General features: G+C 48.4%; 2 protein-coding genes across 2 annotated transcripts in view; one reads left to right on the forward strand and one right to left on the reverse strand.

Moving 5' to 3' along the window:
- Window positions 1-9,210, forward strand: part of MTTP (microsomal triglyceride transfer protein) — a 28,736-nt gene extending 19,526 nt beyond the window's left edge. The window contains exons 13-18 of the mRNA XM_015862082.3: window positions 340-437; window positions 539-660; window positions 1,362-1,589; window positions 6,479-6,603; window positions 6,931-7,101; window positions 8,007-9,210. Of these exons, the coding sequence (XP_015717568.1) occupies window positions 340-437; window positions 539-660; window positions 1,362-1,589; window positions 6,479-6,603; window positions 6,931-7,101; window positions 8,007-8,175 (913 nt within the window). The 3' untranslated portion in view covers window positions 8,176-9,210. The remainder of the gene's footprint in view (window positions 1-339; window positions 438-538; window positions 661-1,361; window positions 1,590-6,478; window positions 6,604-6,930; window positions 7,102-8,006) is intronic.
- A 6,107-nt stretch (window positions 9,211-15,317) lies between these two features.
- On the reverse strand, window positions 15,318-21,036 carry C4H4orf54 (chromosome 4 C4orf54 homolog). The gene is made up of 2 exons (XM_032444435.2): window positions 17,081-21,036; window positions 15,318-15,457 (listed from the first exon to the last, which is right to left on the reverse strand). Exon 1 carries the CDS (start codon window positions 20,891-20,893, stop codon window positions 17,087-17,089), a length of 3,807 nt encoding a protein of 1,268 aa, XP_032300326.1. The 5' UTR covers window positions 20,894-21,036; the 3' UTR covers window positions 15,318-15,457; window positions 17,081-17,086.
- Between the last annotated feature and the right edge of the window lie 3,035 nt (window positions 21,037-24,071).

Below are 24,071 nucleotides of genomic sequence, written 5' to 3' on the forward strand. Positions count from 1 at the left end.
CTGATGAATAAGAAAAAATTTAAACATCACAGTAGTAGGAGGAAAATAATCAAAATATTTCTTCTGCTCAACAATATTAATTTTCAAGAAAGACCTTCATTTGCTTGTCTTTCTATCTATGGCCGCAGGGTAGCTCCAGTGTGAGAAGAAGCTCTGGGTTAGGAGAGACTTAGAGGCATGTTTAGTTTTCTTTCATGGGAAAACTAGAGGGTGAATTTCCCAGTAGGAAAGATGCGTTCTCAGATTCGATGTTTGTAAAGAAGAGTAGCATGTTAGTTATTGTATCGTTTTTGGGTCTATGTTTTTATTTGTTTGTCTGTTTGTTTCAAAATCCAACAGCAAAATAGTTCGGAAAGTTCTGAAGGACATGCGTTCTCATAACTATGAGCGCTTCTCCAAACCAGGATCTTCCTCTGCTTACTCTGGCTACATTACACGTATGTAACAAGGAAACTGCCTTGTAACCCTGCTTTTATTCCCAAACATCTGATTAATCCACTAGTTTAGTCACAGGTAGCTTCTTTCTTTTTTAATTAAGGTGGTCCTGATATATCATCCACGTACAGCCTGGACATCCTCTATTCGGGCTCTGGCATTTTAAGGAGAAGCAACTTGAACATCCGTGTTTTTGACAGAAATGCTCAACTTCATGCTGGCCAGGTAACAGCCACACTGTACTTAAAAAATAAGCCCACATATGGGCTTCTTCCTAGAACTTCTAAATTAATTCAGTTAATGCTTAGGACTATAATGTTTGCTGCAGTGGCCAGATAACAGTCCACTACAGTGAAAAAAAATTGCACCATATAATAATGCATGTATGCCTTAAACCTGAAGACAGGTGTCCCATCCTATATGATATATCCATGTACCATCTCTGGTTAAATCTATATTGTTTATCTGATATACTTAGTAAAAGCACAGAGAGTTTGTAAAAGTCCTGTGTTGTGGGTAAAACATAAAATAGAAATAGAATGATTAGCTCAAACTCCTTTGAATCAATGAGAAATCTCCATTTTGGCATTTAATGAATGTTGGCAAGTGTCTTCAGTATTATATTCCTCCTAAACTTCTACAGAACAAAAACTGCACCAAAAATCTTTGTGTCTATGGAACGTGTATGCAAAATGGTCACTTGTAAAGGAAAATTGATGAAAAGAAAAGTAAGCTTGCACTTGTGGGCAAAGTCAGATGATGATTTTATTTTCCATTTCTCTAGTTGCTCCACTTTGTTCCCTTAAGTCATAACCTCATAATTTTTAATCTACAACTAATTAGAGTTAGGCTTTTAGACATTAAAAAAAGTGTGTATGGTTGTTAGGCAGTGTTTTCATTGATTCTGAACCACTGTTACTTCTTAGGTGGTGATTGAAGCTCAAGGTCTAGAGTCCATAATAGCTGCAACTCCTGATGAAGGCGAGGAGAACCTGGACTCCTTTGCTGGCATGTCAGCTATTTTGTTTGATGTCCAACTCAGGCCAGTTACGTTTTTCCAAGGATATGGTGATTTAATGTCTAAAATGCTCTCAGCAACTGGAGATCCCATTAGCGTCGTGAAAGGACTTATCCTCCTGACAGACTACTCACAGGTACTAATAGCATGTTTTGCTTCTTTTTCTGTCTCTTAAACAGAAGTGCTCTGCCTTGCACACAGAGCATCTTATTTTCCCTTTCTAGTGTTGATAAATCTCATCAATACTATGTAGGCTGCTCTTGTTTGGAAGCAGTAGAAAAATTATAAATATGAAAGAGGAGAATGAAACAACATGAAAAGCTATCTAGTACAATAGTGAGAACAGATATCATTCTGGAAAACACAGTAATGCTGACTAAAACCAAATCCAACTGAGAAAATGATAGAGCAGAAAACTCATATTACTATAAGCTGTTGTCTCCTCTCCAACAGTTTCTTGTTTTTCTAAGTTTTACTCTTCAAAAATTGTCCAAACATCTTATATGCAATGAGGCAATAACTGTCAGGTCATGAATTAATGAGTCACTGGTAGTCAAGTTTTCCCAGCTAACTCACCTTCAAAGAACATTGCTACGAGGTACAAATTTCATATGCTTACAGCCAGGCTAAAACAAGAACGAAAATGGGAATTACACAGTTTTTGTATAATTGTCACCCCAAATGATCTGTTCTTTTTATGCTTAAATATAGACTCGTATACAGATATAACAAACTACATCTAATATTATTGGTGGACTAAGTGTCTAGACATGTTAAAGTGCAGTGCCAGAATTTGGTTTGATATTTCTGCTCATTCCAAACAAGTGTCACCTTAGAGCTTGCAGATTTAACTGTAACACTGGGCTCAAGAAACCTCTCAAGCTTTACTCCATGAACTGGAATACTCAAAGAACTGCTTGACTTTGGGGCTGTTAATGGCAATGTAATATATATGCCAAAGTGCAGAGAGATGACCTTGTTACCTGACAGATGGCTGTTGGTTCCCCTTTAATTCTTGGCAAAAGAAAATGCCAAAAGCAGATTAAAAGAAAATCCACTCCAATCAAAGTGACACATAACCATGCCCTGCTCAGAACAGCTTTCCTCATCCTGAACCCAGCTCAGCCTCTTTACAAGGATATCATAAGTCTAGAGAGCTTCCCAGGTAATGAAGAAATTGTCAAACTAAGGCTCATTCCAATAGCAACCTCACACACAGATTATGGGGCAAATCTTTACCATGGCCTGTTTAACAAACAGACTGCAGAAATGAGAAAGATGATCATACGAGCATGGTGTTTACAGAACTAAATATTTCCATCTGCTGTGCGTGCATCAAGCTCCATACATACCCTGGCAGAATCAGTTGGCTGAACACCCCGAGAGCTCTGCCAGCCAGCAGATTCTCCACTCCTCATCTTTAGAGAACCTCATAAAAGTCTGGAGCACATCATTGCTGGGACTGCATGCCATTTTTAGCAATATCAGAGTGTATCATTTTCAGTCGGCCACTGACTCTCTGGGAGTCTGGGCAGCACTGTGATTAGACAGAATCCCACCCTGCTTTCTCCCTTCAGTTGTCACTAGCAAGGTTGCTGCCTAGGTCTCTGAGGATTCAAACTGTGGACACAACCAAAGGCGAGCATTTACAACCAGAAAGGCACTTGTTCTTTCCTCTAGCCCCACAAAGGCAAAAAAAATGTTTAAAAAACCACTGAACACAGCTTTGGGCTGAGTGACTCTTTAAACATAAAGTGATTTTCTAAGTATGGTTTAACAATGACATTCCAGAACAGCATCAGTGTCAACTGTGTTTGAACTGTTACAAATAGCCCTGTTAAGCTTTCTTAGAGATGCTCCTACCTGGAAAATCCTTTAATCATGACTACAACTGAATCAGAAAACACTGCTAGACTGGAACTGTATATGACCTAATACTGAAACTGAGGAAAAGCAATGCAAGAGAGCCACAGTAAAGCTAGCTTCTTGATGGTTGAGTACTGCCTCCACTTACCCTGGCCACGCTTGACCAGAATACAAGCTGTTTTACAAACTCATGCTGTGTGCAACCAAGACAAATGTGAATTTGTCTTCTGTCAGAGATGAAAAGTAGGCATGTGAAAAAGTGTTTGCTCTGTGATACCACAACTCAGCATGCCACAGCTGGCCACAGTGTTGATTTCAGCACAGGCCAAAAAACATACATGAGACAGGGACAGTGCAGTTGAAACCAAGCAGTAAAAGGATGGCTTGGAAGCCAAGACTTGAGCTTAAAAACAGAGACACTGAATTGTCTGAAAATAATGTATGTAATACTCTGTCATGATTACAACAGTGCAGCATGATTTTTGAGAAAAGTTATTTTTAAATACTGGAAAAGTGCTGTCCCCCTGTTGATGTTTGGGTGGATAATTTTGCAAAGACCAAAACTGATTTATACTTACAGTGCTTTGAAATCTATTACGTAAGTTCCTCCTTAACTTTACAGCTACAGTAATCCCAGTAATTAATCCTCTCATGGAGAGGTGATTTCCAAGATTTTACACTCCTGCCCACTGTCTGTAACGTCTTTTCTCGTGTAACTCAAGGCAGTGTTTTACAGCCATTGCTGGCTCTCACAGTGCGGTCTGACAGCTAAGAATAGCAGTCCAAAAGCTATCATGGCCTCTGTAAAATAAACAACTCTCATAAAATTGTTTTTGAGCCTCCAAAGTCACCTGCATTAAGTTTAGCAGTGCTAATATTTCTCCTAGGCAACACACTTGCCAAAGGCACAGAGAAATTAAATACTTTATTAATAGGTCAGAGAAACCATTCAAAAGCCAGACCCCAGTGGAAGGTAGCCAGGTCCCAGAGAAGTGCCTTTTCCAGCAGTCTCTATGCAGTTGTGCTATCAGTGTAAAATATAAAGAAACTTTTTTACTGAAACAAAGTATATCAGCTTTTTAAATGGCAACTAACTACCAATTCCAGTATTTAAGGTGACATTTTCCACTGTAAATGACACACAATGCTTAAAATAGGAAGGGACAGGAAAATACTGCTCCTGAGAAGGCTAGGTCCCTGTGATTTACACCTCCCATCAGCATGGCCTGGATTTGCACACGAGGCAAAGGACAGTGCTGACCTCTAAATAAGGAAATAGATGAGCTAGTAAAACATAAGAGCAGAGCTCCCTAGATTCGCTGCCAGTTTCAGTGACAAATTTGACTTAGCTCTAGCTGAAGGTCTGCAGAATTTAAGGCCTTTAAAGACTCAAGTTGTGCAGCATTGCAAGCTAGTTGTACTCTCATATTCTTAGGTGAAGTTTGACAATGCATTTAAAGTATCTGCTCCTCTGGCTGTGTGTGTCCCTGTCAGAATGTATTCTGTTACCTGCCTCATTCATTATCAAGTATTGACCAATACAGTTCTTATTAAAAGCCAAGTAAAATAAAGTGGTGTTTATAGCCACATCTAAACAGACCAACAAGGATTTTTTAATTAACTTAGAAAGTATTTTTCACTACTTCCAATCAGTAGAAGAACAGCCTTTGGTTTTGGAAGGACAAAACTCCCAAGCCATGGTTTTTACCTATGTGAAAGTAAGAAAAGAGAGCCCACAATGACCGTGCTCACTGGAGGCATGCTGGATTTGTAAGCAACAACCAGCCCATTACATTCTTGTGTACAATCTCAAGCCCAATTCAGCAGCAAGTGACTACTAAGTTGGCTCTAACAAAGAGATTGATTGTTTACCCTAAAAAGAGGTGACAACCACCTCAGCTCTAAGTTCTTGGTTACAGAAGGAAAACTTCAGTATTGAATAAGGCCCCACCGGCTGCTACTCCCTGCTACAGGGGTTTGGAAGACTATATCTACCTGCTACTTTCTTGAGCCTTGGGAAAAGCCTTAGCTAGAACTACTGGGCTACTGAGTAGATAGGAGGAGAGAGACTTTTAAGGAGCCTGAACACCAAAAAGAGGGAGAAAATTAAGTATTCACACACCTGCAAATGCGTGCAGGTGATGGGAATACTACAGACACGTAAACCCTGGGATGAAAAGACAATCAGCTGGCAGAGGGGAAGCAGTATCCTTGTATGTTCCTCCTCTTCGATATCTTTATTGATGACCTAGATGAGGGCATCGAGTGCACCCTTAGTAAGTTCACAGATGGCACCAAATTGGCTGGGAGTGTGGATCTGCCTGGGGGTAGCAAGGCCCTACAGAGGGATCTGGACAGGCCGGAGAGCTGGGCTGAAGGCAGTGGGATGAGGTTAAACAAGATCAAATGCCGGGTCCTGCACTTTGGCAACAACAACCCCGGGTGACGCTACAGGCTGGGGACGGACTGGTTGGAAGACTGCATAGAGGAAATGGACCAAGGGGTATGGATCAATGGCTGAACATGAGCCAACAGTGTGCTCAGGTGGCCAAGAAGGCCAAGGGCATCCTGGCTTGCATCAGAAACAGAGTTGCCAGCAGGAGCAGAGAGGTGATTGTCCCCCTGTACTCAGTACTGGTGAGGCCGCACCTCAAATATTGTGTCCAGTTTTGGGCCCCTCACAGCAAGAAAGACTTTGAGGCCCTGGAACATGTTCAAAGGAGGGCAACAAAGTTGGTGAGGGGTCTGGAGCACAGGCCTTATGAGGAGAGGCTGGAGGAGCTGGGAATGTTCAGCCTGGAGAAGAGAAGGCTCAGGGGAGACCTTATTGCTCTCTATAACTTCCTGAAGGGAGGTTGTAGCGAGCTGGGGGTTGGCCTCTTCTCTCGTGTCATTAGTGATAGGACCAGAGGGAATGTTTTTAAGCTACAGCAGGGGAGATCCAGGCTGGACATTAGAAGGTATTACTTCTCAGAAAGGGTGGTCAGGCATTGGAATGGACTGCCCAGGGAGGTGGTGGAGTCACCGGCCCTGGGGGTGTTCAAGAGGTGAGCTGGTTTCCCAGCAGTCTGCTGGCAGTAGTACAAAAGGCAGGATGGAAACCATTAATATCTGCAGCCACTAACAGGGATATATTCCTGTGCTTCCTCACACCTCCAGGAGTTCCAGCTGCAATCTGGGCCGAGGGCAAGTGCAGACTTCCAAGGGGGCCTGGCCATTGACATCTCAGGAGGGATGGAGTTCAGCCTGTGGTACAGGGAGTCCAAAACCAACGTCAAGAACAGGTGAGATACCCCCCAGCGGATGCTGCAGTTCTATAAAGTTCATGCTTCTCAGCTCCCGTAGTTCCAATGAGAAAAATGTGAATATAAAAGACCTTTCAGATGAGCTGAAATTAAATAACAGTTATGTGCATGGAGAATATTGGTAGTTCTCTTTTCTCCTTCACTTGGGAAATGCCAGTTTCTACCAGTCTCTTCTGAATTTATATACATTTATCTGAAGCAGGCTCCTCTGAGGGAAAATATAGTGTAGAGATGTCAGGAGTGTTTGCAATTTATCTCCTTACTGATGTGTTTTGAATTAATTGCAATGCCTGAATTTATTTGCAGGATAGCCATGTTTGTAGCTGGTAATGCTGAGGTGGATTCCTTCTTTCTAAAAACTGGTGTGGATACCACTTTGGAAATCGAAACAGCATTAGACTTTATCTCTACGGTGCAGTTTTCACAGTACCCGTTCTTAGTGTGTATGCAGATGGACAGAGTTGGCTCTCCTTTCAGGTAAGAACTAACAGATACAATTAATGAGGCATCCTTCCAACCAGCTGCTCAATCTGGAATTTTTGGTGTTCTCAGCCATGGGAGATACACAACTGAGGGCAAATTCCAGCCTAACATAAGCAGGTGCAATGCAAACTCTCATGCACATCAACTTGTTAACCTGTTCTTCCCAATCCTCACCTCTGAGGTTCAGAAAGACTTGGAGAAGATCACTGATCTTGCTCTGCATTTGCACTTTTTCTACTTTGGTTTAACAAATCAACTAATTGATGTGAAGGACATTGGTCTCTAGTGTACAATCAGTTCTGATGGTGACCAGAAAGGCTGCTGACAGTAGTTGTCTTTTCCATTATTGAGAGTAAGCGTATAGCTGTAAACCAGATGAACTTGAAAGGTCTCGCTATGATCTGCTATTTATTAGCATCAGTAAAGGTACCTCATGTGTTGAGATCTCATAACTGTTATGTGCTGTATTATTTTGTTACGGCATCAATTTTCCTGAGATCCAAACAACTGGACAATAAGGTGAAAGATGCCTTCTGGTAGCCAAAAAGTACTAGCTGCACTGCCATGTGAGAAGTCTCGTTTACTACTTCTTCTTAATCCCTATTTGCTAAGACCTAGAGGCAATAACATTTACAGAGCCTGTGCTGGATGTCCATGCAGTGTTTTCTGATCCAAAAGGTGGTAAGCCTGAGAGGAATTAAAGAACTCGAGGATGTCCAGGAAATCCTAAGAGTCTGTTAAGTATGTCTTAGTCTACAGATGCTAAAACATCTTTGGATTATACCCATACATTGTGGTGGTGTAACTTTGTACATAAAGTATTTTTGTCTAGTCTCACCTACAGGGCACAGTTTTGCATATATCTGCTAATGCCAGACCACCACATTATATCTTCACAGGCATTCTGTGACCAAGTATGAGAGCCTACCCTCTGGCAGACGGTACACTGCAAGGAGAGGGAAAGCAGAGATGTTGGAAGGCTGTGAATACCCTCTCCATCAAGAAAACTCCAATATGTGCAGGAAGGTTTTCACCACTGAATCTGATTCCGCAGGCAGCTGGTTTTGAAATGGGCACCTTGAGCTTTTGGTGTCCTGAGTCCATGGCTCACTCAGTGACTTAGGCTGGTATGTACCGTACTAACTTGGAGCTTGATCTTGCACTACTGCAGGTAATGGGAAATTTGCCATTGATTTCAACAGGCCAGGATCAGGCTCCCAGTGTGTGCACAGTGTTTACATAATAACCTATATTTAAGACTTTTGTAAAAAAAAAAAAAAAAAAGAAAGAAAGAAAAGAAAAGAAAAGAAAAGCAGGGCTAATAAAGACTAATCTGGTAGTTCTTTATTTGTGCTTTTTGTGCCAAAAGCACAAATCCAGCAGAAGTCCATGTTTCTGACATGTAGTAAGAAAAATTATGATGTATAAATGACTGATTATTTATGAATGTAGTTGAAAGCATTTGGGTGTTTTAGACCTATGACCAATCCTCACTGATACTCAAATGCAGTTAACATCCAGATGGAACCATGAATTCCTGGTTACTCAATACTGCCTGCTTACAAAAAAACGGGTTTTATTTTACATGATTTTAAATGGATTTTTCCCCTTTTCCCCCCTTTTTTTAAGCAGTCAGAATGTGCTTGGTATCATTATTTATCTTTTTTTTTTTTTTTTTTTTTTTTTTAATTAACTGCTATAGTTAAGTGCAATTGATTAAAAATGTTTGGTAACATTTCCAAAAGTACTCACAGTTGCCTTAATTCTGTTCCAATTGAAATCAATGGTATAATTTCTGTAGTTATCACCAGGAGCAGAGTTAAGCTGACACCAGCTGCTCTCCGAGGTTGCCTTCTGAAAATGCACATTGTTGTATGTAATCAAGCCAGGTGTAGCTCAGAGAACAAGCACCCACTGAGGCAACTCTAAACTATGTGAATGAAAAGGTCCTGGAAGAAATCCATTTTGAATGCATAGTGTACCAAAGCCTGGGCAGAGACAGAATACTTCTTATTCTATGTAAGTTAGTTAGGTTTGTATTTGAATGTAAAGAAGTTGTCACTACTCATACAAGTTACCCAAATAAAATGACTTATACTCGGACCTTTTTGTTTGTTCCAGCAGTGGCTTCACAAAAACTGTGGGGAAAAAAATATATATGTTTTACATTTGTAACAGAGTTGCAGATTAAGAAAGAATATCCCAGTATCCATCTGACGCAATTTTTGCAGGACAAAGTGTGTGAGTGCTCATGACAAAAAATAAAGCAAAAAGCCTGAAAACAAAAAGCCCGTAGGCTGCCATGGCAAAAAATGTACTACAAGAATATGAAAGAAAATCCCAAGCATTTTCATGCTGTAAAAGACCAAGAGCACCCAACCTGCAGAAATCAAACTATAAGTGAGCTGAGTCGCTTGTTGTCTTTCCTGACCGTGCTGACACAGCTCTAGTCAAAGCATAAATAAAGCAGGCAAAAATACAGTATATATATTAAGAAATTGCTTTGCTTTCATTCACGGTTTTATCTGTTACCTTCTGGGTTGGGATACACTCTCGTTGGGAAGAAGTGGTGTTGACGGGTGCAGTTGGAACTATTTCATTCCCCGCCACACAGGACACAACAACACAGTCAAAAAGATATGGTGGCAGGTCCAGAGGGTGGTGCAGACCCCAAGCAAAATGAACCACACACTGGAGGTGCCTGTTCGACTGTGCCCACAGGAGAGGTGTGACCTACCAGCTCCTCCCATGTCAACATTTACTAAAGTATTTTCTGATCATGAAAGTCAATCCAGCCACGGCCAAGTATTTGGCCAACGACATCAAGTTTGCCTTTCTCTCAAATAATTATGCACAGGTCTGCTTAACATAAATACATTAAATCTCCTGGACATACTGATCTGTGCATCTTATTTTTTCTATCTATTCATCAAACCTCAGAACAGCTTCTTGAAAAGCTTCTTGAAAAACTGCAGGCTCATCTGCATTACTGAAAATAGCTCTTAGGACAACGAGCCTGAAAAGGTAATTTGGGGTCTTTCACAGCTTTAACTGCATCCCTTGAAACTAAATTACATGGAGCCCGTTCTACTCTTTCAGAAGTGATAAACATCCTCGTGGCTACTCCTGGATACGGCAGCAATACATTTGTGTCTGAAGTTATCTGACCCTAACAGCTGGACATAATGGGGATGCCAGAAGGGTCTTAGTCCAACAGCTGGGTAATGGAAGGCAATGGTTTACTTACGTGGGCTCCATAGCTACAGAAACAACAAAACTGACGGTCCTCTAAAATAAGGTGAAATTAATACATTGCTTAATCCTGCATTTGAAGAGAAAACACACTTAGGGTTATAACCACAGCAAACACCATGGATGCTTATCAAACCATGGAGAGTAGATAACATACGTTTCAACAAACTACCATATGTACTTTTAAATAATTGGCAGTGATAGCAACCGAAGATCATTTTATGCTGAAATATCTAGAAGCGCTAATGCTGAATCCTCACCAATCAAAAGCAACTGACAGAAATAAACAATAATAATTCACGAATTGGAGTATTAGTTCCAAAAATAACTCATCTGCAAAAGAGACTGTGAAACTTTTCCCTGGAACTTTGAAAGACTAATCATTTTTAGAGAGTGGACACCAGTGCCTAGGTGTAAACCTCCAAAACACACCACTTGTTTTATCCTGGATTGCTTGTTTAAACTTAACATCAGGAAACTGCTTCTACTCCTGCGTGATTCCCATTCCTTCTGACAACAAATACTGTGTTTCTACCTTCTGGTCTAATCTCTCCTACCGGTGATGTTTTGAAGACCATTTGGGAACTCAAAGATATCCCCCACCAACCCCTTGTAAATACCAGAAATATTTCACCTGATTTGCAGGATTAATTGGAAGTATCTGGATTCGCATACTATAAGATGCATTGCTGGTTGATGAAGACCAGCCACAAGACTGGGCTCTTTGGGGACAAGTGAGAGTTCATTTCCCTATATATCCCTATAGGGATATATCCCATATATCCCTATTTCTGACCTGTTTTGTAGAGGTTTTAGCTTAAAAGACTCACCTACTATCCAAAACTGGCAGTGATGGGAAGAGTACCTCACAAAGTTGCATGGCAATCAGGTTACTCTTCTTAGCGCAAAGTAAAAGAGCTGGACCCAAATTTTCCTGTTGACAACCCCAGTTCCCTTTGCAGTTTCATGCTCTCCTCATTTGAAGGTGATTGACACCTCTTCTCTCCGTTCTTCTCCCTCACTTCACTTGATCTTCTGGTCACCCCTTGGCAGCCCAAGATCACCCAGACTGCTCCTGCTGAGACAAGGCCGCATGGCCCTGCTTTCCCTAATCCATTTCCTCTTTATCCCAGATCTTCCTGTCTTGAAGTGATATGGCAGATTCGTAAAAGATACCTGACTTTATAACTTGTAAATGATGAGGTGACAGTCTGCATTCCATTATCTATCTCAGACATGTGGTTAAAAAGATCATAAAGATATAAATACACAACAAAATGCATATATTAAAATATAGCATAAGGGATTACATAATTTGCCTCTTACATACTGAAGATTTAAGACACTGTGACAGCTCACGGACATTAAGCACGGGGTTTTTAACTTGCTCTGCAATGAAATCTTTTCTTCTCTACTGTTCTGCCAAACAGTGCCCCTGTTAGTCATTCTGCAGGACAGCAAAGGGACTCTGAAAAAATAAGACCAAGTAGGCTCATCTGAAGGGTATCTTTTACTGAAAAATACATTTTATTTGTCATAACATTCAAACAAAACAAAACAAACCAGCCCACCCATAATACAAATGCTTACTCATTCAGCTACAACCTTCGGTATCCGGCAGTTCCAACCAGTCTGTTCTCAAGTGATACCGACATCTCGAGGTGTCCCTGATGTGTGCAGTCCCGGAGACACTTGGCACCCGAACATCCCAGGCTCATGGCACTCAGCAGCAGGATTGCTCCAGGCTTCAGCTGCGTGCTCCCACAGCATCGTTTACGTTGGAAGCAGCTCAGAGTCCATTTTTCTCTAGTTACAGCTTTATTTTTCCACGTTATCCACACAATGCTTTCATGGCATTTTCCTATTTGCCGTATAACCCACTGCTCTTCCATCAGACATACCACCCACATTCTATTAGCAATCACTGCCCTTACTTCACACATGCACTTTTAAATACCTTTACACTGAGAACCCATCCCCATAAAAAGGGGAAAACGTAAGAAGAAAAATGAAAAAAAAAAGGAAAAAAAAAAGAGGGACAAGAAAAAAAAAAAACACAGAGAAAGGTGGAAAAAAACCAAGTATTTTTAAAGCACTGTATGTGTTCTTGGGTAGCTACAAGTCAATGGTAATTTATCAGAATTAGGAATGACACTTTGGCCATCAACACTAAATAGCAGAGGCATCTTTGAATGCAGACAGGAGAAAAAAAAAACAACAAACCACACACGCAACCCATAAATACATTTTAAATCATTCACCAGGGATTTCACTTTACCCAAGCGAAACCAACTCTGCTGTGAAGGACCAGAGCCACATTCACGCATCACTCCAGTCCCACTGAACCTAAAACTCATGGCTGCAACAGGCCTTGAACCTTGCCACAGGGATGAGAGGGAACCAAAGTGGTGGGCAGGCCTTCCCCTATTGAATTTCAGCTGCAATATGCTGCGACTGCACCGTGAAACGTCTAATACAAGCAGCTCACAGGCCCCGACACCAAGGGCTTGCCTCTCACCCAAGGTACATAGCTATGCATCACTCCATCAGCAGGAGAAACTCACCCCTGGCTATCCTGGAGGAGCACCACATCCCCAAATTTCTTTCCACCTGTCTTTTCTAGCAATATCTGCTGTGTGCCAGGCTTAAGCCCAGGCTGGATGCACACAGTGTGGAGAACCAGGGGTCTGGCCCTGCAAGTTGCTGGACACTCCCAGCCCAGCTCAGCAAAGCATCACGCTGTCAGGCCAAAAACCATCACGGCCCCGGGAAGATCTCACAAATCTCCATGGGGATCCAGAGCCAGGGTGTAGGAGGGCTTTGCTGGGCTGGGTTGGGCAGCTCAGCTCCCTGCAAAACCCACCCCTCCATGCAAGCATGGGCACCTTTTGGTAACAGACAAAATGTAGCAAACACTGTATGACATTAGAAGTGATACATTCTACTGAAGAAATCTCCCCTGAGAAAATGAAGTAGCTGTCGGTATCACCTCATGTCATCACCTCCATCTCTACAGGCAATTAAAATAATTTAAAAAAAAAAATAGAAGTACAAAATTTTCCTCCAACAACTACATTTTGAGATCCCGGGCACTTGTTTCCTAGGCATTTTTTCCCTTCAAGTGCACCAAGTAAAACTGTAAACCCTGAGTTTGTGTGTGCAAACCTCTACCTTGTAAACTGCAACATGAAACTTCGCTCTGAGCACCGATATAAGAAAAGGTAGCACGCCAGTATTTTTAAACATGAATGCTAATACTGTAGTGTACACACCATACATGTCTTTGTCCCAGTGGACAACTTACTCTGGTACCTGCACTGTCCTGCAATCCAAAGCACTGTCTTAACACTGATGGTCTACTGGTAACATGCACCAAATTACTGAGTAAAGGGAAAGGGGAAGAAGCATTCATTTTCCAGAAGAGGCATTTAGCCAGAATCGCAGCAAAAGTTAAGGCTTGTAACTGCAAAGCAAATGACTGAAATGCAGGAACTTAAGATTACATGCTACGAGTTCAAGTCGGGCCCTTTAAGCTCTTAAAAAGGGTCAAAATATATAATTTTTAATTAGATTTCCATAACAGTGAGATAAATGAGAAGACCCATGTTACATCAGTCACTATATGTGTCCATGCAGCGCATCTCATCCTGAGGGCAATGCCAAACAAAATCTCACACCCATAAGGACAGCTCTGGCCGATTTTTCTGTGTTTTGCAGGTTACTCGTAGAAATGACAATTTGGGGGGAAAAAATAAGTGTAAAAAAATACTTTGCCAGGTAAAATAAATCAGCACAGCCAAAGACTTGGTTTGCATGTAGAAAGATCATAAAAATAGCTAAATTCTGCATTAGAAAATAGAGATCATATATGATTAATAGAAAGCCCAGTAAATGCTTAAAATTACAAACTGCTTGGCTGAACATTCACTTTATAATAACAAGAGCATTAAAGTTGACAGCATCTATCTCCTGCACATAAGAACACAGCAGCTGTGCTATTCAATTTGCACCATGTTTCACACAGTGCTGGCACCTGGCTGCCTACCCACCACATCTTTTCTGTTCTAACAGTGATGGGAAGAAATTATTCACTCAGTTTAAAATGCTCATAATTCTCTTTCACAGAGAAAAAGTAGTTGTTGAGCAACACCAAACACACACTCACAAGTCAAAGCATTTTGAGTGACTATGGAGTGTTTAAAAGACAACTGTTTTCTTAGCAAATAAAGAGAGCGTGGATGTGGCCCTCAGGTGAACCCAACAGACACTGTCAAATGACTGTGTGTGAATGGAACTGGAACAAAGAAGTTTCTCTCAGGGGAATCACTAGGGGTATCAGCAATGTGGCAGCTGGAAACAGAAGATACTGCAGCCTTAAAGCAAAAGAAATGCTGTCAAAATAAATGCCACCTTTAGAACTGAGATCTACAAATATTGCATCCATCTTCTTTCCAGTATTTCAACACTGCTAATTAAGGCAACTTGTGATGTTCGATACAGTACAAAGAAGCAAACAAAAAATGAAAGCAATCAAACATATCTTCTGGTATTTACACAATCTCTTTTGAACCACGCCAAAAAATAAACACTAGAAATGACCAGAACACTACAGTTCTCTCTGTTTGCAATTCAAAGTGCATAACTATAGAGTACAAAATAGAGATCTGATCTTACATTGGCACCAAAACTTATGGGGATGATTGTAACGTACAGCAGTGGCAGAGAGCTGAGGGTCTCATTTCTTTTTCAAGAGCCATGTGGCTACACTGATGAATCTCAAGGCACTGCAGGCACCTGGAGAAAACTGTGCTTTGATCCAAACCCAAACACAGCTCCATCTGCACACTCCGTATTACAAACAGCTGCAGCAGCAGCACCACTTTCAGCCACGTACAAAGTCTGCAGACCAGCTTCCATACAAAAACACCTGTGCAGAAAATAAAGCAGTGATTTGCTGTCGTCGAGGAAACAAGAAACTGACACACTTGTTTTGTATGAAGCAAAAACATCTGAAAACGGTAGAAGCAGTTTTTAGGATGAGCCTTCGGAGTTACCAGGCGTGTTTCAGGTAAAGCAGAGTGATCCTTCTTCCTCAGCCCTGTAAGCAATTAAAAAACCCATTAATAAGAATTAGATTCTTAGAGAACTGCCACAAATACGCAAGCAATAGTTTCTACTCCAGGAAAGCACGCAGCGTGTCCTTCGCTGCTATAGTATTCTTCCTATAAATCCCCCAAACTACTGCCAAGGATGAAGCAGCAGCATCCCAAGATTTTAAACAAAGTGTTCATGGCCAGGTTGTGTGGGGCTCTGGGCAGCCTGATCAGGTGGGATTGGAACAGGGTGGGCTTTAAGGTCCCTTCAAACCCAAACCATTCTGTGATTCTGTGAATCTACAGTCAAGTATAGTTGTATTTTCAGCAGAACCAATCCCAGTGTGTGGGGTGTGAAGCACGCACTGCCTTAACTCCCTTCCGGGGAGCCCTGTGCAGGTACACCAGAAGAGTACAAAGCCTGTTAACAACCAGGGACTTCCAAGCAAAGGCTTGTGTTGGCCGGGAATATCTAACTGCTCAGTGCTCAGTCTGGGATAGCCAGACAACTCTTCTGATTTTAGCAGCACCAGTAACTATACACAGCTGGGAAGTGTAGGTGCCAGAGTTACTTACAGGCCTTGAAAGTCAGGTACAGTACCCAGCACAATGCACGTAAGTGAAAGAACCCATAACCACGTGTGCAAGCATTTGCAAAGTTAAAGCCTAAAAGCTGGCACAGGAAAGCACCCCGAAGCGCTGCTGGTGGTGTGAAGCTGAGGGCTATGTAACATCTCTGAGGCAACTTTGGGCTAAAAGATGAGTTTGGAAACAGGATCTGTTTTGACAGCCATATGAAAGAAAAAGGGCAGCAGGAAAATCCAGCTAAGAACTGAGCTGACAAAAGGGGACAGAGGCCAAGCCAGGTGAGATATGGTTTATGAAAAAGAAAATAAAGGAGAGATGTCCTTTATGGGAAGATATTGAGGAGTGGAGACAAAGTACAGCTCGAGCTTCAATTCAGAAGGAAAGAAAGGGGACGCAGCCAGCTCAGCGTGTCATCCCTGCCTGCCAAAGCCAGGTCTAAGCAATGGAATCTGGCTGCTTCTCAAAGCCACAATCTGACAAATGGCCTGACCTGATATGAGAGCAATCAGACCGACAGCTCCTATTTGGATCTGTGTGAAACACATAACTGCCACTTCTGCTTTTGCATCACAGTTTCTTGTTAGGGGAAAACCTACCCCAAGCAAAGCCACAGATGTGACAGAAAGATGAAGGCAAACGGATAAGAAAGGAAACTCTGAGAATCACAGAATCATAGAACATCCTGAGTAGGAAGGGACCCACAAGGTTCATCGAGCCTAACCCCAGCCTCAACATAAACCTCCCAAAAGCCAGATGCTGCATCTGAATGTCATCCAGGTGCTTTTTGAGCTCCGGCAGATAATGAAAGTGAGAAAGAAGCAGGTGGGAACAGCGAAGTTATGAGAACAAATAGAACTGCTGAGTTTATAAGAGGATCCAACACGACAACGGGGGAGAAGTAAGGCAGAACCCAACACATGCCCGATGCCTGGATATACCCTCCGACCCAAATGGAAGAGGTGAACCCCGTTCTCAGGTTGTCACCATGTGCGCTAACGGGCGGCACAACCCCGCCCCAGCCGCCGCCGCTCGCCACTCACCGGCGCTCAGCGGTGCTCCACCACCAGCCGCATGGTCGTGCCGTCGAAGGAGGGCGGTGCTACGAGCCGCGGGCCGCCGCCGGGCGCCGCGATGCTGACGAGCGGTTTGGCCTCGGCGGTCCCGTGCCGCGCCGCCGGCCCCTGCCCCCCGGGCACGTAGTACGGGGCCTCGGGCTCCGCCGGGCTGCCAGGATCGGCCGCTCCGCTGCCCTCGCTGCCCGGGTGGGAGAGCGGGCGCTGTAGGGCGCCGGCGGGCAGCACGGCGGCGGGCAGCAGCCCGGGATACAGCATGTAGGCGGCCCCGAAGGCGCCGGCGTTGAGGGCGAGGGGGGACAGGGGCAGCGGCAGCGGGGCGACGGCGGGCGGCGGCACCGGCACCTCCACGTACTGCCCGCTCTCGGGGTCGAAAAGGCGGCGCTTGACGGGCTGCTGCGGCGGCGCGTCCAGCAGGTAGTACTGCCCGCTGCTCACGTCCAGCAGCACCCGCCGCTGCGGCAGCGGCTCGGCCACGGACGGCGAGAAGCAGAACAACGGAGCCGGCGGGGCGGCGGCGAAGGGCGGCAGCGCCGGCGGGAAGAGAGCGGTCGCGGCGTCGGGGGACTGCGGGGCGGCGGAGGCGTCTGCGGCGGACGGCAGCCCGGGGCCGCCCGCGGGAGGGGCGGCGCCGAAGGACACCGGGGCGGGGCGGCCGCCGCCCGCCGCCGCCGCCGGGGCGGGTCCGGGTCTCGCGGCGGCGAGAGGCAGGGCCAGGTAGCCTTCGCAGTCCGTGCCGCGCTCCGGCTCCGCCCGTCCCTCGCCGCCGGGAGCCGGGAGCCGCGGGGCTCGCGGAGCCAACGCCGCCGTCGCCGCCGCCGAGGGACCCCGCACGCCGCCGTCCGCCGGGGGCTTGGCGGGCGGCGCGGCGGAGCCCCGGAGCGTGAGGAGGGCGCGGGGCGGCGCGGGGCCGCGCTGGCGCTGCCGGGCGAGGCTCTCGAAGGCGGCCGCCTTGGCGGACACCTTGTCGGCTGCGGCGGCGGGGTTGGCGGCGCGGCGCGGCAGGCGCTCTCCTCCCGTCGGGCCGGGGCCCTTGTTCGACGGCTCCTCGGCCTTGGGCGACGGCTCGGCGGCGAGGGGCGGGCGGGGCCCGGCGTCGCGTTCCTGGCTGGCGATGAGGGACAGGACGTGACTGCCGGTGATGGGCAGCGGGTCGCTCTTGCGCTTCCACTCGCGCTTGCTGAAGCTGTACAGCTCCTCCATGCTGCGCACCGCCGCCGTCAGCTTCTCCAGCGCGTTCTGCACCGGCGCCGCTTTGCCTTCCTCCCGCGGGTCCTCCTCCGCGCCGCGGCCCTTCTCGGCGGGCGCCGGGGCCGCCTGGTGCCTCCAGGGCGCGGCCGACTTGGCGACGATCTTAAGCACGGAGGGCTGCCGCGGGTCGCTCTTGTTGGGCGCGATGGTGGCCACGGGCAGGCGGCCCGAGGTGCGATGTACCAGCACGGTGCCCTCCGGCGGACAGCCGAGCGCCCGGCCCCCCGCTGCCGCCGCTTTGCCTCCCGCTTCGGCCCAGCCAGGTTGCCGATGCTCGGCGCCGCCCTGCTCGGAGCCCACGCTGCCCCTGTCGCTGCCGGCATCCGCCGAATCGCCGCCGTGGGAGCCTTTGATGAGCTTACGCACGTCCCGCACCTGATGCAGGGGAGCCTGCGCCTTGCCCTTGCCCTCCCGCACGTCGCGCACCAGGAACTGCGGCACCCTGTCGGAGCCGTCGGGCCGCGGTGCCCTGAGGCCGGTGTCGGGCGGTCGGGCGGCCAGCTGCGGCGTCAGCAGCTGCGCGATGCTGAACGGCGGCTCTGCGGGCGGCCCCAGGCTGATCTTGATCTCGGGGAGCCGGGGCTTGGCGGCGGGCGGCGAGGCGGGACGCTGCCCGGCGGGCTCCTTCTCCTTGTTGGCGTGCTGGATGCCGGGCACGAACAGGCGCGACATCTTGGTGGCTTTGCCGGCGGCCGGCTCGCCCGGCTCGGGCCGCGGGGACGGCTTCGCCTTGCCGCCGGGCGCCCGCTCCTCCTTGCTCTCCGCTTCCCGCTCCTTCCACGACCTGAAGGCGCTGTGCTGGCTGCGCAGGAAGGTGGCCCTGGCCGCCTCCGAGCCGCTCCGCCGGGCATCGGCCCCCTCCTCCACCGCGGTTCTCTCCTGGCTCCCTTCGCGCGGCGTCGCCGCTTTGGGGGCCGGCGACCGCCCGCCGCCGCGCTCCCCCGGCTCCTCCGGAGGCGGCGCGCCGTGCTCCGAGCCTCCCTCCGACAGCCGCGAGCTCTGCCGCTGCACGCCGCCCTCCCGCGGCCGCCCGCCGCCTCCGCTCCCGGTGCCGGGCTCCGGGTCTCGGCCGGCGGGCGGCGCGGCGCCGGGCCCCGCCGAGGACGTGTCGGTGAGCTCGCCCCGCTCCATCTTGAACTCGTGCTCCAGCTGCATCTTCTTGGAGATGACGTTCTTCAGGAGGCTGGAAGCGAACTTGGACTTCTTGCTGGCCTCCTCCTCGCCGGCTCGGGCGGCCCGGCCGGGCTCCCGCACGCCGAGCGTCCCCCGGGGCGGCGGCGGCGCCTCGACGTGCGCGATCTCCCCGTCCAGCTTGCTGACCACGAACTGCAGCGCCCTGCTGGGCGCCTTGCCGGAGCGCACGCACAGCTGCCCGCCGCCCGCGGCGCCGCGCGGCCCCAGAGCGCCGCACTTGAGGTCCAGGTAGGTGGACCAGCGGTTGACGCCCAGCGCATGGTCGGACAGGGAGGCGGAGGAGGCGCGGGAGCCGAGGCTGAGCGTGTCGAAGTAGGGGTACGCCAGGCTGCGGAAGGCGCGGGCCGTCAGGTTGCGCACCTCCTTGTCGGCGTCGTCCAGTTCGCTGACGGCGCTGGAGGCGCCGCTGGAGCAGCCGCCCGCCTCCCTGGCCCCGCAGCGCGTCTGCAGGCGCGCGGGGACGGCGATGAACTTCTTGGCGTGCTGGCGGCCGGCGTCCTGCCCCGAGGCCGCCGCGCGCTCCGGGGCGGCGGCGACGCGGAGGCTCATGTCGCCTTCATGCTCGGCGCCGTAGGTCGCGTGGCGCTCTTCCCGCGCGGCGCTACACTCCTTTATAGCCCGCGAGGCCGCTTTGATTGATAGGAGGACGTGTCCCGCGGGGCTCGCTCCCGTGCCGCTGCCCGAGCTGCCGCCCGCCGCCTCGCTGCCGCTGCCCGCGCTGTCCGCCCGCGCCGTGCGCTCGCTGGGCGTCGTGCTGAGGTAGCAGCTGTTGTCCTCCTCCGTCGGCGTGTCGCCGGGGGTCTCGTCGCTGCCGAAGGAGGCGTAGTCCACGAAGGAGTAGATCACGTTGTCGTCCTCGAAGTCCCAGCGGGCGGCCAGCCCCGCGTCGAAGTCCATATCGTGGTCCACCTCGCTCAGCTGGATCTCCTGCGTGCTGATGTAGTGCGCGCTCCCGAGGGCTCTCCGGGGGGGCTCGCCCGCCCCGCGCCCCTCGCCGGCCTCCTCGTCGCTCTCGCAGCCCAACGAGGAGGAGGAGGTTTGGCCCCCGGCCGCGGTCGCTTCCTCCGCCCCGCCGCCGCCCGTGGCGCTGCCCGCCGAGGGGCACGAGGAGGAGGACGGAGACCCCGGCCCCGAGCCGCATCCCGGGGCGGCCACTTCGGGGCGATGCCCTGCCGGGGCCGGGCCCTCCGTGGCCACCGCCGCCCCGCCGTCCGCGGCCCCGCTTTCCGCTCCGGCCGAGCCGCACACCTCCGCATACGCCGCCGCCGTCTCCTCTTCCTCCTTCCCGGGGCCCCGTCCCTCGGGACCGGCGGGCTGCGGGCCGGCAGCGTCCATGCTGGGGCTGGCGGGCGCGTCAGTGGCCCGAAGGGGCGGGCGGGCCGCCCATCCGGCCCCCTCCCCTCGGTGGGGCGGGCGGAGGGGCCGGGCCCGGCTCCCCCCGGGCGGCGGCGGGGGCTTTGGGGGGGCTCCGGGCCGGGCGTGGGGCGCGGCTGGGAGAGCCCCCGCCTATAGATAGAGCCGGCGTCACGCGTGCCGCGGGACAAATGGCTGTTTGAAACGCCTGGCACCGGCAGCGGCGGTGCTGTCGGGTGCCGGAGAGCCCCGCGAGTCACGGCCGGCACCGAAGGGCGTTTCGTGGGCATTTCTGAGCCCGACCCGAGCGATTCGCCGAGCGGTCGCCGCAGAGGCACGGCTCCCCTTCCCAAAATCGCCGTGGACGGGAATGGCGAGCTGTCAGACCGCTAGGAGACAAGGGAGGGCCGGCGAGCAACGCCTAGGAGCGGTCCTGTGGTATAGGATGTAGCTAACAGCCGAGATTCATTCGGAGCCATAGAAACCCCTGCACGCTCGGCTGACACTACATTTCATCTGGGGCAGGGCTGTCAGAGTCCCCCACACAACACCACCGGTCGTGCTCCTGCACTTGCCCGGGTGCTTCGTGCACCGAGGGTGATGCGGTGGAGAGGTGAGGCCCAGCCCTCTCCCCAGAATTTCCACACCAAAGCACGGGTTTCCTGGTGCTCCTAGCCCTGCCCTTGGGATGTTCTGCTGGCATTCACGTCCTGATGCTTGCAGCATCCCCATAGATCAGTTCTTCAGTTTTGAAACCTGCGCAATTCCATTTTAAAGCTGTAACCATTATTCACAGACCGCGGCTGAGATCCCCACCAAAATGAGCATTTCCAAGGTCTGGTTTCCAGCTGTGGCAAGACATGTTTTTTCTGTTTTCCTGTGGTAATATCTTGAATTGGGTTCACTCAATTGCATAAAAACAGCAGTGGCTAAGACCATAGCAGAGCACTCACACATGTATGCTTACAACATACAGGAACATGTGCATGTGTTGGGCATTTGCACCAGCACCTTCCCCTGGCATCAAGGTGTGCCAGGCTAAACACAGCCACCCCAACCCCAATTCCCCTTGAAAAAAGCAAACATCCAGCCTAAGTGTCCTCCATGTATTGAAAGAGGGATTTCCTCTTCTTTTTTTTCTTTCTTTTTTTTTTTTTTCTTTTACTTTTACTTTTTTCTTTCTTTGTGGTTCAGAAATTTCTGCCCTGACATGGTTCCAGCCCACAGAGCTACTTTGCTGTGTGCCTGGCCCAGAGCAAGGTGCAAAATTCCCTGAGAGGTCAGCCTGAATTCCTCCTTCCCAGCCTGTCCCCTGAGCTACCTTTGTGTCGCCTTCTGCTGAGCCCATTTCAGAGGTGCCTCCAAATCCCTGGGCATACCATGCAGTGTGTATAGCACATAAGTTGGTCCTTACCCAGATTTCTTCTCCTTGTCCTGCTTCAGGGAATCAGGCTCAGCTTGTGATCGTTCAAAGTGATTTTTCTTCCCTAATGGATCAAGAAGTAAAGTTTAGTGTGTGTGAGTGGCTGAGCGGTCAATGTGTGCCATGGTGCCAGGGCACACAGACACTGATAACTCACAGCTCAGACTCAGGAAAGGCAACAATGCCATTCACTGACTCAAGAATCCAAAAACAAGCAGCTCTTGTTTATTTTCAACAGTGGCCAAGATGTGGAAAATGTTGAAAAAGACCATTTGTCCTGATCTGATGTGTTCCATAGTTTGTTTAGCTGTCAGGTTATTGGCACAAACAAAGAAAGTATCCTTTGAAAAACCAAACCACAGAGTTTAGAAGAGTCAGCACAGGCTGAATTTCTTTCCTGTGTCTGAGGATCAAAGTTCATTAGCAGCACCTTTGGAAAGATGTGGATTTCTTTCTTAAAAACTGTCTGCATCTATTGCTATTGGCAGACAAAGCCTACAGCAAGTGATGTGGGAGACCTGTTTGCCGCCTGTCCAATGGGAAAGCTGCATCTCCATCCTGTATTCTCACAAATAGCGATTTCTCACTCAAATCTGGCAAAGCATCTCATATTAATCTCCAATTAATAATCTAATGAATTTTACTTAATAATGTTGGAAATAGGTAATAAATACATCACCTTTATAATACTTTATATGGTGCTCTTTTGTTTTCACCTTTATCTCTGACTCATTAAGGTGCCAATGTCTGTGATTTCCAAATTGAAAACAGTTGTGAACCTGTCCTGACAGTCAAATAAAGTCTGCGTATCAAATGCCTACCATTAAAACAGTCTGCAGCTTTAAGTTCTTTGTTACAAAGCTAACACATGCTGTTCAGCCACAGTAAAGCTGATGGAAACATTCCAGACTGAGTTTGCACACCTTACAACCCATCACTCAGGGAAGCAGAGTGGGGATTGAGAAGGGATTTCAGAAGAGGGACCAGAGCAGAATAAAGAGGTTCTGGGTGAGGGGAGGGAGACTGCAGCAGCGCTGAGGTGTGGGAGGCACAGGGGTATTGCAGCCTGAGCTGGGACCAGGGCAGCAGCGTGCATGAGGGGTGGTGGAGTAAGCAGAGGGGAACAGCTTAGAAGAGCAACCCCTGGAGATGAGAGGAGCAAATAGTAATTGGTTCATTAATAAGTTCATAAAATCAGGTCACCATTGAAAGAAAGAGTTTTACTTGCACAGAGAAAAAGAAGTTGTTCCAGTAGTGAAGATGGCCCGCAGAAGAGGTTAAATGTCTTGCATGGAAAGAAATGATGGATTTTGCAGAAAATAAGGAAATTACAGAAGGGTCCCATTGCCTGCCGTGTGCACAGCAAAAGCCTTCAATTTGCTGTAGGTTTGGAGAGAGGTGAAGAACTATACAAGCACAGGAGGAAGCTTTCGTTCTGGCAGACCAATCTCATTTGAATAGTAACCTGAATACTGCTGGATTTGGTTTCCCTCTTGGTGATTTATCTTTTTTTCTGTAGCATTGTGTGCTGTCAAAACGAGCCCTATGGTAGGCATCGCCTTTCTTCTCTTTAGAAGTGAAACAAGTTGTTCTGGCTGGAGTTTAGATATGTCTGAAAGAGAAAAAAATCAAAAATAGCATCCTGATCTGCTCTCAGAAATAGTGACTGGAGGGGGGGAGTGAGGGCCACTGTAAGAAGGAGCAGCACTTGTGGTTTAGCAATAGCAGCAAAGCCCG

Source organism: Coturnix japonica, chromosome 4 (genome assembly GCF_054131305.1).
Source record: "Coturnix japonica strain WE chromosome 4, WE-NBRP24, whole genome shotgun sequence".
NCBI lineage: Eukaryota > Metazoa > Chordata > Aves > Galliformes > Phasianidae > Coturnix > Coturnix japonica.